This window comes from Microcaecilia unicolor, chromosome 12 (genome assembly GCF_901765095.1).
Source record: "Microcaecilia unicolor chromosome 12, aMicUni1.1, whole genome shotgun sequence".
Lineage (NCBI taxonomy): Eukaryota > Metazoa > Chordata > Amphibia > Gymnophiona > Siphonopidae > Microcaecilia > Microcaecilia unicolor.
The window spans coordinates 71906108-71919872 of NC_044042.1; the positions used below are offsets into that span (position 1 = coordinate 71906108).

Genomic DNA, 13765 nt, shown 5'->3' on the forward strand with positions numbered 1-13765 from the left:
CCGAGAAGCAGCCGAGTGTGCCAGTGAACGCGTAGGAGGAGTAGGGGGCGGTGCTTAGCCCCGGTGGGAGGATTATGGGAGGGGCCGGACTGGGTGGGAGGAGAGTGGGGCGGGGGAACGGTTTACCTTTCCTCCCCTTCCAGCAGGGCAGATTCAACCCCCTACCTGAAGATCCAGAGGGGAGAGGGAAGAGAGAAGAAAAGCAGGAAGGAAGGAAGAGAGAAGGAGAAAGAGGAGGAGGAGGAGGAGGGAGATCCAGATCGAGAAAGGCAGACGAGAAGAGGCAGGAGGGGAAAGAGACAGCCGGGAGAGAGAGAGAGAAAGAGGATCGGGGATGGCAGGGTAGAGAGGGCCCAGGGCCCCGGCCGAATGAAGCCGCTGGAGAAGTTGCTGAAGAAGCAGAGCTCGCTGCTGGCCGGGCCGCGCCGCCCCTCCGGCCCCGTCGGCCCCCCCATGCTGCCCGGCCTGAAGGAGCCGAGCCCGCCGCTCAGTCCCGGGCCCCCGGACACCCCCTGTCAGCTGCTGGGCCGCCTGCTGGAGCAGCTCCTGGGGGCCCCCCGTCCCTGTCCCGCCGCAGGTAAGGAAGACTACAGCATCTCACCCCTGTCCTGTACCCCACCTTCCCCCTGGTATAGAGGGATGTGCCCTGCTGTATCCCCCATAAACCGCAGGGATCATCCTCATCTGTCAGCTACATAACCTTCCCTCCTCATTGGTGAATACACTAGGGTCCCGTGCAGGTAAACAGGGTTACTCTAATGCCAACATCTCTATCCTTACCCTCCCAATACATGCACAAGAAGACTTTTGCACCACCTCCGTACACAGGAGGCTGGGGCTACCCTGGAATTCTCACCCCTACATCCAAGAAACTGGAGCCCCCCCCCCCCCCCGTACCTTCTTCCTCATTGCATTCCCCGGGAACAGGTAAAGTAACTGGACCTGACTTTGTCCAGCCCTCTTGTGTGTCATTATTACCCCCTCTTTGATTGAGTGGGGTAATAAGAACATGGGGCACAAACTGGCTTATCTCTCCTGCCAAGGATGTGGATGAATGAAAGGAGATTTGTCCTCAGATCCTCTGCCCATTTCCTCCTGTAAACCAGGAGAACATGTAAAGATGACCTGATTGGATCGCCAGTGCCCATCCATGTCTCCTCACACGCAGGACATTTTGTCCCTGGAAGTAATTTTTCTTATCCTTGACCTTTTGGCACAAATAGATATTTGAATAAAATCGCAGCCAGTGGCAGATCGTTTTAGGTGTCATTCTGTCCCAAAGAATAGAACAATTATTTCTAATGACATCCTCATCTCTCTTTTTACTGGAGGCAGGATGTGATGGGTTAGGTATAAAGTGAGTGGAGCTGGGAGGGAGTGTTTTTCTCTTGAAATTAAAGCAGACAGGTCAGGCTTAGGACTGGCTCAGTCATCTCCCTGACTCCCACTCAGATGGCTTTATCTCTGTGAGGCAATCCATTTTTTAATGACCTCCAATGACAGTGTTTCTGACTGAGGGTGTTTGAGGCTCATGAGTGGGGAAATCCTATGTGGGGGGAGTGGATTTTGTGACTGTTTCAGCAAACTACATATCTCGATTGGATAACTGTGTCCAAAAATGTTATGAAGTGTTCTTGTAATGAGTCCATGTCTGAGTCAGGACTGGGAATGGGGAGGTAAGGTTGGAAGGGGTCCCTGGTAATGTGGAGCCCAGGTTGGGGGAGATAAGGGTATGAGGGGCATTGACAATATGAGTTTGGGGCTGGAGGTGGAGGAGGTAAGAGTGATGGGTGCATCTGGTAATGCAGACTCCATGCCAGGAGTCAGTGTCCAGGATAAGAGTGGGTATTTTTGAGGGAGAGATCTCTGCATCTGAGAAAAAAAACAAATCCCTGTGCTTTGCAAAATGGATTACATATATCAGATGGCTAAACTGACAGCAATTCAGAATGATCAAGTGGTTACTTTTACATTACATAAGTGTTGCCATACTGGAAAAGACAGAAGGTCCATCAAGCCCAGAATCCTATTCAAACAGTGACCAATCCAGGTTACAAGTACCTGGCAAAATCTCAGAACAGTACAATACATTTTATGCTGCTTATCCTAGAAAAAAGCAGTGGATTTTCCACAGGTCCATCTAATAATAGCTTATGGACTTTTCTTTTACCCAAACCTTTTTTAAAACCCTGCTAAGCTAACTGCTTTTACCACATTTTCTGGGAACAAATTCCAGAGTTTAATCATATGTTGAGTAAAAAAATATTTTCTCCTATTTCTTTTAAATTTACTACTTTGTAGCTTCATTGCATACCCTCTAGTCCTAGTATTTTTGGAAAAGGTAAATGAGCGATTCGTGTCTACCCGTTCTCAGCTGTCTTTTCTCCAAGCTGAAAAGCTTTAGCTGCTTGAGCCTTTCCTAATAGGGTCTGGGAAATGTACAGTAGATATGGGCACCCAGACAAACTGATGATCCATTCCTATTATTGGCTAATGCTTAGACTGGACTGGGTATAGAAAATATATGATGGATTTATCTGCCCTGGCTGTTCGGGGGAGGGGGATGTATATGTGTCGATATCAGGTGTTTATATTCTGCTGTTGTGTGAAAGTTAAAAAAAAATCCCTGTAAAAAGGAAGTTACTTTATTGGATGGGACATTAAGGTGATGGCCTTGCAGTCTAGTGGTTGGAGGGCAGAAGCCTTTTTTGTGATACGAGATGTGAGGTGGATGTAATAGGGAGTCTATTCTATAAAGGAAAATAGGCGTCTAGTTTTTCTTTATAAAATGCTTGGGTCCCATAAATTAGCTGTATGCATGTACGCCAGCCATAGAGCTGGGGCCTAATTGCCGGAGATATGTACATAACTTATAGTATTCTATTTGTTTGTTATTTATGTATTTAACAAATTTCTAACCCTCATTATCTGAAAAGTCTAACAGAGTTAGATATCACAGTTAGTATCTATACAATATTTATGCGCATGTTTGTCCCATGTGTTCACCTACCAGTAATAATACACACTCTGTAAGGTTTGTGTATTAACAGAATAGTGCTTAAATAAAATGTTGGTATTAATTTGTATAAACCTTTATCCTACTTACTCGTAAATGTTGGGGCCCACATTATGGAATTACCCCTGAGGTGCATTGGTTTGGGGCAGAAGGCCCAGCAAAGGGTACCAGAGCCCCTGTTCTGTATAGTCGGAGCTCTGTTGGGATTAGGGCAGCACTTGTCAAACGTTTTGTGGCTGTGACCCCATGATAACGACCAGGTCAAATTGTATGACCTTCCAGGGTGCAGAAGAATGATGCGCCTATGGAAAGCCCACCCAGACCCTGACCCCAAACGTGACCTGCAGTTTGGAAAGCTCTGGGTTAGGGAGTGAGGGTCCTTGTAGCTTTTCTGTCACAATCTGCTGTCTTAACATGGAGGCCATTTATGTCAAGATGTTCCTTTAATCGTTAACCAGTAGGGTTGGTAACTTGGGTGAGTTGAGCTCTGCCTGGCCCCTCAGAGGGCACTTTGCAAAGCCATATAACTGGGTAAACTGGCAGTGGGTGGGAGCTGTTTTGCTGGGCCTGTGAACTGATAGGGGTGGGACTAGAGAATGCTGGTCACATTAAGGGACTTCCATATCCAGGGGGTCGGGTGGTAAATTTCTAAACCACATCCATTCTCATAGTGTGAGGCCATCGCTTGCTTGGCACCCAAGGGACCATGACAAGTGATGTCATGCACATTAGAGCTCATCAATAATGATAACGCACATGACAAACACACTGTAGAGGTCTTTCTCTCAACCTTTCTTGTGCACCCTAGAAGACTAGCTCATGCCTGAAAGTGCACCTGCTTCTGAAAGTAACTGTCAGCGTCCATAATTTAGGTACAAATTGTGCTGTGGATCTTTATAAGAGAGCCTAAAAGAGGCATCTTCCTTCCTGATTAACTCAGCTCCTTGTTATAGAAATTAGCCTCCTGGGACTACTGATGCTCACTGGAATAAAGCCCAGGGAACATGGCCAGGCTTGGTCATGTGAAGATGTAGAGCCTGGTGCCTGGCTGTTTGCTGTGCATTAAGGGGGCTCTTTCATTCCAGGGCTCCTCTGGGCAATGTGAAAAAGTGAATACTTTATAGACTAGGCTTCCACGTGCTGTGAGGCAAGTGTAACTCTGGGTGTATTTTGTAAAACACGTGTGTATATCGTACTGTGCTCCTGGTCTGTGTAAGAGTATGTGCTCTCTTTCTCTTTACACGTATATTCTTGTGTGCTATATAATAGTCATTTTCTGCATGCGGGAACATCTTTATAAACTACCCCCCCTCTCTAAATATGTCATAAAATATGTGCATCCTTCACACCTCTGCCCCTGGGCACATGCAATCTTATCAGTGTACTTTCTTGAACATGCAGTTATACCGGTTTTATAAAATTACTCGCCTGTGTGGGCAGAGAGAGACTTTCCCTTAATATCATTTTGTCTAGAATTGAAAAGGCGCATTTTAGCACCCGGTGCAGATGGGTAGATTTGCTCACTCTTGTCTTCCTCCATCCTCCTCGGCTCCAATTTCTAGCCCTCATTCCTTCCCTCCCACTTTCCAGAGGTAGGAGAATATGTTTGTTTGTTTGCTTCCTTCTTGATATCCCGCCTTTCAGCCAAAGCCAGTTTACACATTACATACAAGCTCTGTATTTTCTCTGTCCCTAGTGGGCTCACAAAATCTAAAGAGCTGCTTTTGGTGTTTCATCCGCTGCTGGCTCCTGCTTTCATTTCACTCATTTTTCCACCCCTGAGGGACTTTGCCCCTCTCACCCCGGCAGCCCTGCTTTTGTCTTTTAGTTAAACACCATGCTGCCCCTATTCATCCAGCTCCCTTGCTTGGGACTGCTCAGGAAATCCATCCGAATGGGGGGGGGGGGGGGGGGGGGAGGGTCCGTATCCCCTATGCAGCAGACCCAAAACACTTGTAAATCTAAGAGCTCCAGAGACAGCATTACAACAGGCCACTTCCAGGAAAAGAGGAATTTGGGTCTTGCCTGCTGCACCCTTTCCCGGAGGGACCACCCCCGCAGCTGGGATCTCCTGTTTGCCACTATCGCCCCTCCCCTCCCACCTCTGCTTTTCCAGGGCTTTGCTGTTCTGTTTCCTCACCCGTGTATGTTTGTACCTATCTGCATTTTTTTCCCCTCCTCTCTCTGTTTGTCTGCCAAGAGTGTAGGTTGAGACACCCATGGAGATTGCTTCCCTCTTTAGATGAAGTGGCGCGAGGGGAGGTGGAGGGAAATACACTCTGTAGCCTCACCTCAAAGGCTGGGTCCTCCTCCAGCTCCAGGTGTGATTTACCAAAGCAAAATACTATCCCATTTTTTGATCCCCCTTAGCTGTAATATAGAAATCTTGGACAGTAGTTTGAGCCTGTGTGTTGAGGGGGGGGGGGTGGGGATCTATGTAGGGATATGGGGTGAAGCTCTTTGTGGTATGGGGCTTGAAGTAAATAGGAAAGAAGTGTGGGTTTAACAGCTAACCGGATTCTAGCTTTCATTTGATGGATTTATGGGGTTCCCAGAATGAATTAACAGTCTGTGCTGTCCTACACTGCATACCATTCATCCTTGCTCGGACTCAGTCTGATGAGATGGTGTCTTATACTATAATAGACCATACTGCCAGCACCATTTCACTTTTTATTGATATCTGTGTGAGCCATTTTAGCCAGTATGTTGATAAAGAGGCATATTTTCAAAGCACTTTGGGAGGCTAAGTTCCATAGGTTTCTATGGAACTTTGGGAGGCTAAGTGCTTTGAAAATGAGCCCCAAAGTCTCTTTAATAGTTTCTGGCCTTCAGCCTGAGTCCAGATGGGTTAAGAACTTGCTCGGGGTTACACAGTGCATGGTGGAGATAGCCTTGGGGATTTGTGAGAAGCCAGCAAGAAATGACACTTCCTCTGACAGATTTTCACTTCTGAAGGTTCTAGAGGATTTGGGGAAGCTAGTGCAGAGAAACAGGGGGCTGAGACTATTTTGATTTATAGGCATATTTTATATTTATATACATACACATAAATATACTTTAAAAAATGTCTTAAATAAAAGCACTGCATGTTGGGAAAGTTTGGTCATTGGGGAAAGGGATGTCTCAGGGCTCAGGGAAATAATAATTCCTGTGTTAAAACAAATCTTGGGAGTGCATGCCTTCTAAATGTGTTATGTAAATTATTCCACAGACATATCTTCCTTAATTCTTACATAGTAATATGTTAATTTAGAACAAACCTCTTACTCTGTTCATAACTATATCTTTTGCAATATAATGTAAGCCACATTGAGCCTGCAAATAGGTGGGAAAATGTGGGGTACAAATGTAGCAAATAAATAAATTCTGCCTAAATGTTATTCTGTAAGTATGCACATAAGTTAAATAGTGCATATTTATAAGAGGGGGAGGCATACACACCAGCAGAGTCTGGGTGAAATTCACACTTTCGCATGTAACTTTCCACATACATCTCCAGCATTTACGTGCGAGGTTTACACTTGCTGTGTGACTGCTGTAAGTGCTTGTGCCTACTTTTAAGTACACCGACACCGGCTATGCTAGTAGGTGCTACCTTCCTTTAGAATAGGCTTCTTCCACAGTGCCCTGTTGTGCAGTTGCCCTGATGGTGCTTCTGGTTTTCCCTGTTTGCCCCACACACACAGGTCAGTGGCTGCCTTGCCTTCCTACAGGTGAGAGAAGGATATTGCTTATTCGCTTCTCCTCTGCACCCCCTTCCCTTGGTTCAATCCTCCCTTGAGACAAGAATCTTAGGGGTGAATAAAACTCTGTGCAGACCCCACCCCCATAAAATTATATTTATTTATTTATTTTGGCATTTATAGCCACATTTTCCAGAGAAGGGCGACAAAGATGATACAGGGGATGGGACGACTTCCCTGTGAGGAAAGGCTGAAGAGGCTGGGGCTCTTCAGCTTGGAGAAAAGGCGGCTGAGGGGAGATATGATAGAGGTCTATATAATAATGAGTGGAGTTGAACGGGTAGATGTGGAGCGTCTGTTTACGCTTTCCAAAAACCCTAGGACAAGGGGGCATGCGATGAAGCAGCAGTGTGGTAAATTTAAAACGAATCGGAGGAAAGTTTTCTTCACTCAACGCGAAGTTAAACTCTGGAATTCGCTGCCGGAAAAAGTGGTTAAGGCGGTTAACTTAGCAGACTTCAAAAAAAGGTTGGACGGCTTCCTGGAGGAAAAGGCCATAAAATGTTACTGAATGGACGAGGGAATAATACACTATTTCTAGGATGGGCGTGACAAATTGCTTGTTCTTTTGGCCACTGTCGGTGACAGGGTGCTGGGCTCAATGGACCCTTGGTCTGTCCCAGCATAGCGATACTTATTTACTTATGTACATTGTTTCAATGTGGCTTACAAAACAAAATAGAATTGTTTACATTTGATGAAATGATCTGTGTCTGTTTCAGAGATTCAAATATGTCATTAGCGTGTGCGTGAGAAAAGGTGATGTGAAGCGTCGGTTTATGCTTTCCAAAAATACTAGGACTAGGGGGCATGTGATGAAGCTACAATGTAGTAAATTTAAAACGAATCAGAGAAAATTTTTCTTCACTCAACATGTAATTAAACTCTGGAATTCGTTGCCAGAGAATGTGGTAAAGGCGGTTAGCTTAGTGGAGTTTAAAAAAGATTTGGGTGGCTTCCTAAAGAAAAGTCAATAGACCATTATTAAATGGACTTGGTGAAAATCCACTATTTCTGGGATAAGCAGTATAGAATGTTTTGGGATCTTGCCAGGTATTTGTGACCTGGATTGGCCACTGTTGGAAACAGGATGCTGGGCTTGATAGACCTTTGGTCTTTCCCAGTATGGCAATACTTATGTATATCTAGGTTTTTGTAGAAGGTATATAGTTGGAATTTGCAGCCAGTGTCTTGTCTATGGAGGAAAAGATATAGTTCAAATCAGTGGCGAGGATCAAGTTAACAAGATACGTTCTGGTTGGTATGCTAGACTTGGTGATCCACCGAGTCTTCGTAGAATTTTTTTTGAAGAGGGCTTTGAGCTGTTTACGGAATAGCAAGTAGTTGTTTATAACTTAATAATTTTGGGAGTGTGTTCCAGTTTTATATGCATTTATATATCTCGCATCATCTACCATTCTGAGTGGTTCACAAACTACACGCATAATAAAATTACATATACAAATCAAAATAGACATAACACTAAAACAAAACATCCATACTAACTCAACAAAATGTTTGTTTTTTGTTTGTTTTTGTAATAAAAACAATTTAAAAATCCCTTAGATCTCACTGAAAGGCTTTTGCAAAGAAGTAGGCCTTCAATTTCTTCCTAAACTGTAAGTAAGGAGTGATCTTTATTGACTCCTGGAACATAGGAGGCCTTTGGTGTATATTTTGAAATACCTGTTAGCTGAGTTGTTCATTCAGGCTTATTATATAGGATTGCATAATTGTGTGGTATTTTGCTTGTGTGATTTCTAGTTATGTAAGTTTATTTGTCTAGCTTTTTAAATGTGTTTTATATGAAAAATGTTTCATGATACATATTCGTTTTCTTAGTGGCAATAGAGATTACTTAGAAAGATATTTCTTCCCTGGTGACCAGGGTTCAGATTAGAGAGCTGCACAAGAATGGAGATCACGGGAATCCCGCGGGGATGAAAAACTTTGTCACGGGATTCCCAGGGAAGTGTAGGCAGTCCCTGGCAATGCCAGAATGAGGCTTGGAACACACTGAGAGAAGCAATTGGAGCACCAGAATGAGGCTTGGAATGCCCAGAAAGGCAGCTGGGACACCAGACTGAGGCTTGGAACACTCATTGGTTGAATAGTGAATACCACCCAAAAAAAACCTGGGAGTCTGCTAGGATTGAGAGGAAACTGAGGGCTGGGGTCAATTAAGTGTAATACATTGATTCCTATGGCTATGGGTGGGATGAAGGAGATTAATTGCATGGATGGTTGGGGATGGGTTAGATTCCAGAGGGGACCGGCGGGAATAAGTTCTGTCCCTGTATAACTCTCTAGTTTAGATTCCACGTCTCCCACTGGCATGCCTTTTGACCTTGGACAAGTTACTTTATCTTCTGTTGCCTCCTGTAGTCACTTAAATTGTTAGGTCTTTGGGGAAGAGGCTTATAAACTGCCTTGAGCATCATTTTGAAAGGTGGGCTAAAATCCATGTTACTATAATACATCAGGCTCTGGTGGAGTAGGCCACAGGCCCAGGCCTCTGCTTTGTGAAAGTCAATTGTGTGCAAAACATTGTGCACAGGAGTGAATGTTAGTGGTGCAGTAATGTGCTGAATATGTCCATGTACTGGGCCATTTGGCATGGCTTGGAGGACTTCAGACTGTGCTGACTTCTTCCTCCCCCCTCCCCAAGCTTTGAAGCCGAAAGACCCAGCAGAGGAAGCTTACAGCCAGCATGTTGTGCCAGAAGTGTAAATTTGGGCCAGGTGCTGCTTTCCTGGCTTAGGTATAGGCTGATGTCTTTCTTCTGCTTTAACGCCATGTGGTAGCTGTGGCTTGCTAGGTGAACCACGTTTACACCAGGCTCTCTTCATATCATTTTCTAATCCCCAATTTTTGTGGTTCCCTGGGTGACCAAACAGTTGAAACCAGTTGATCGTACCATGGTGCTGTCTGCCAACGTGATGCAATGACAAGAGACAACCTGGCAGTCAGAAACAAAGTGTATCCCTGCAGGGTACTGGGTGAACTGGTCCCAAGCTGGGTATATTGGAGGGGATGAAGAGAATAAGGTCAGATTTTCTGGAGGTAGTTTCAGCTGGGATTGGCATGGCTAGATTAGGGGCATGAGTGGGAGTGAGAGTGGATGCTGTTTGAAAGCTAATGCCCAAGATAAATGGCTACACATTGACAATGTGCCATGAATGGGAGGGGGGGGGGGGGGGTGCAAATCCAGTTGTATCATATTTTGATAGAAAACCTGCAGAGCAGACGGGGAGGGGGGAGGGTGGTAGGACAGTGAACTCAGATTGCCCTGTCGTAGGTTCATATGCTGCTGTTTGTTGTATTATTGGGTGGAAGAATTGGATGGACAGAACGTGCTTAGACTGGCACCCTTGCACTCTAGCAATGTTTAGTACAGACGGGCATGGACCTGATAGGTAAATGGGTAGCAGGATAGTAAAGTTGCTTGGGCAGAGAGGCGTTCAAGCTGTGTGGTACGGTCGCTGGGAGCAGGGGCGTAGAGGGGAGGAGGATGGTGTTCTCCCTAAAGTCTCGGGTATTGGTGGGTTCCATGTTCTGCATCTGTCTGGTGTTTCTGAGTCTCCTGCAAACTCAACAGATCTCCAGCCTGGTGTGTGGCAGAACAATATTTCGGTATATTTTTTAGTGAATAGGAATTGATAAAGGGGGGGGGGGAGGGGCAGTGGTAATCTTAAGAAGCCTGGTTTACTTCTGGAGAACGGCTATTCTAAACTTGCACAGGGGCATACCAGCAATACAAAGTAGATGCAAAGCAATCTAAAGCCTACTTTCACACAGTATACATGGGAGTGCTTTCAGGATGTAGTTTGGGTAGAGCTGGGGCTGCTGCTTCTTTGAGAATTTACCAGCCAACACAAGTCTTAAGTTTGGTTAAGGACCTTCTTGACTTATCGTCTTTTTACCATGTCCATTTAAATAAACACCAAGCTATCGTGTTTATGGTAACTGGTCCAACTTTAGTGACTTCATTGACCTGCAACTTACGCTCTTTGGGGGTCGATATTCAATGCGATTTAACCAGCCAGAAATGGCTCCTGGCTGGTTAAATCATTTGTTTGGGGCTAACTGGTCATTTTCAGCAGCACTTAACTGGTTATTGCTGCTGAAAATTAATGATTAGCGTCTAATGCAAAACCAGTTCTTCTGGGGGCAGAGGCAGCACTTGGCTGCTTAACTGCTGATATTCAGCACTTTACTGGCTAAGGTACTGCATAAATTAGACTGACTTTTACGTGGTCCTATCTTTGTGCAGTGCCCCATAGCTGATTAAATACTGAATATCACACTTAACTGGCTATGGTGTAGCCAGCTCCACAAACCCGGAACATGGCCCAGCATTGAATTTGCAGGCAAAACGCCAACGGCGGCCAGCAAAACGCTGAGCACTGCTGACTGAATATTGAAAGCTCTTTTTTTTTTTTTAGCACGCATTCTCTACCAGGGGCGTAGCCAGACTTCGGTGGGAGGGGGGTCCAGAGCCTGAGGTGAGGGGGCACATTTTAGCCCCACCCGGCGGCGCCGCCCCCCCCTCACCGCCACCAACTTTGACCCCCCCGCCAACGACCCCCTCTCCCGCCGCCAACCCTCTCCCGCCGTCGGCTACCTTTGCTGGTGGGGGACCCCAACCCCCGCCAGTCGAGCTTCTCTTCTTCCAGCGCAAGGCTTCATTCTGTTTCTGTGAGTCTGACGTCCTGCACATATGGGGGAGGGTTGGCGGCGGGAGGCGGGGTCGAGAGGGTCGTCAGCAGGGGGGGTCCAGGGCCAAATATACAGGGGCCCAGGCCCCCGTGGCCCCAAGTAGCTACGCCACTGTTCTCTACAGGTTAAAGCAGGGGTTCTCAACCCAGTTCTCAGGACACACGAAGCCAGTCTGGTTTTCAGGATATCTGTAAATGAATATGCATGAGATAAATTTGCATGCACTGCCTCCATTGTATGCAAATCTATCTCGTGCATGTTCATTGTGGGTATTCTGAAAACCAGACTGGCTTGGTGTGTCCTGACAACTGTGTTAGAGTGAAGGCATGAGTGGGTAAATGCCTGCAGCATTGTAGATAGTCCGGATCTACGCGCAGCTTGCACGCCGAGATGTGCACCTCACACCCAAAGTTGAGTGCGGATCCTGTTCCCGGAACGCCCGTTATAGAATACAGTGTGCTGATTTTTTTTCTGTGCCGAATTATGAGTATCGTTTACTGAATCCAGCTTTTAAAGGCTGGGGCTGAGGGGAGATATGATAGAGGTCTATAAGATAATGAGTGGAATGGAACGGGTCGATGTGGAGTGTCTGTTTACGCTTTGCAAAAACACTAGGACAAGGGGGCATGCGATGAAGCTGCAGTGTGGTAAATTTAAAACAAATCGGAGGAAATTTGTCTTCACTCAACGTGTAGTTAAACTCTGGAATTCGCTGCCGGAAAAGGTGGTTAAGGCGGTTAACTTAGCGGCCTTCAAAAAAGGGTTGGACGGCTTCCTGGAGGAAAAAGCCATAGAATGTTATTGAATGGACGAGGGAATAATACAGTATTTCTAGGATGGGTGGGACAAATTGCTTGTTCTTTTGGCCGCTGTCGGTGACAGGGTGCTGGGCTCGATGGACCCTTGGTCTGGCCCAGCATGGCTATTCTTATGTACATATGTAATATTTATTTATTAGGATTTATTTACCGCCTTTTTGAAGGAATTCACTCAGGGCGGTATTCTAGACAGTTACGTGTGCAATGAGCACATAAATGTGGACGCCTAGATAAGAGGGTTGTCCTTTATTCCTCTATTTTCACAATTAGGGCTAGATTCTATATATCATGCTTAAAAAAATAGGCACTGAAAAAAAATACACCTAGTCCACGTCTAAATTTAGACGTAATTTAAAAAATACGCCTAAATTTCAGTGCGGTTTATAGAATATGCTGAGCGCCCATCCATGGGAATAAACTTAGTCACGAGCAGTTACGCCAAGTAAAACTGTGTGTAAATGCCACCGCCTAAATAAGGTGCAGACCAGGTGTATTTTATAATGATGTGCATAGATTTTAGAAACACCCGTGGCCATGTCCCCTTTTCAGCTATGCACCTTAGAATTTACGTGCATCACTTTACAGAATGCGCTTAGATAGCTGTGCATGTAAATGCTAATTAATGCCAATTATTGTCAATTGCTTGTTAATTGGCAACTATTGGCGCTGATTGGCTTGTTAACTAATTAAGTTGCACGTGCAAATCCAGAATATGACCGGATTTGCATGCGCAGCTTAAGTCATGCTATACAGAATCCGGGAGTTAGTGCAAGAAATTGTCCACACAGGTTATGAAATACTGCCAGTTATTTGCATAACTTATTAAAAGGCACTAATTGTCATTAATTGGCACTGCTTTGCATAAACACACTTAGTCTGTAATCAATAACCTTAGTGCATAATTTCTTTAGGGCTCCTTTTACTAAGCGGCGCTAAGCCCAACGCGGGCTTACTGTTCGCTATACAGGAAGTACCGCTGGGCTACCACAGCGGCCCAGTGGTACTTCCCACCCCTAGCTCGTTGTCATTTCTGTCAGTACAAAAATTTTTTAAGATTTTTGTGGCGCTGGTGTGTACCCGGTGGTAATTGCTGCCCAGTTACCGCCGCGTTAACATGGGAGCCCTTACCGCCACCTCAATCAGTGGCGATAAGGGCTCCCCCCCCCCCCGAAATGGCCGCGTGGCAAGTGCTTTACTTGCCGCGCAGCCATTTCCTGCAGGAAGGTGAGACTTCCCTTTTACCAGCTGCGATAAAAGGGGGCCTCAGCAGACATGTAAAACACACGCAGAGTACCGTCCCCCTTTTGCCGCAGATTGGTAAAAGGGGCCCGCAGTGCGCAACTGCTAGGTGGGTGTAGACATAAGAGGAACTTGGTGGGTCAGTGATGTGCCTACTGCTACTAATCATTTCTATAGCACTACTAGACGTACGCAGCACTGTACACATTGAGGCCAATATTCAGCCC

At 45.7% G+C, this 13765-nt stretch overlaps 1 protein-coding gene across 1 annotated transcript in view; it reads left to right on the forward strand.

The window, feature by feature from the left end:
- The first annotated feature begins 257 nt into the window (after positions 1-257).
- RAPGEFL1 (Rap guanine nucleotide exchange factor like 1) overlaps positions 258-13765 on the forward strand; it is a 44226-nt gene continuing 30718 nt past the window's right edge. Inside the window, exon 1 of the mRNA XM_030221857.1 lies at positions 258-577. Within this exon, the coding sequence (XP_030077717.1) occupies positions 370-577 (208 nt within the window). The 5' untranslated portion in view covers positions 258-369. The remainder of the gene's footprint in view (positions 578-13765) is intronic.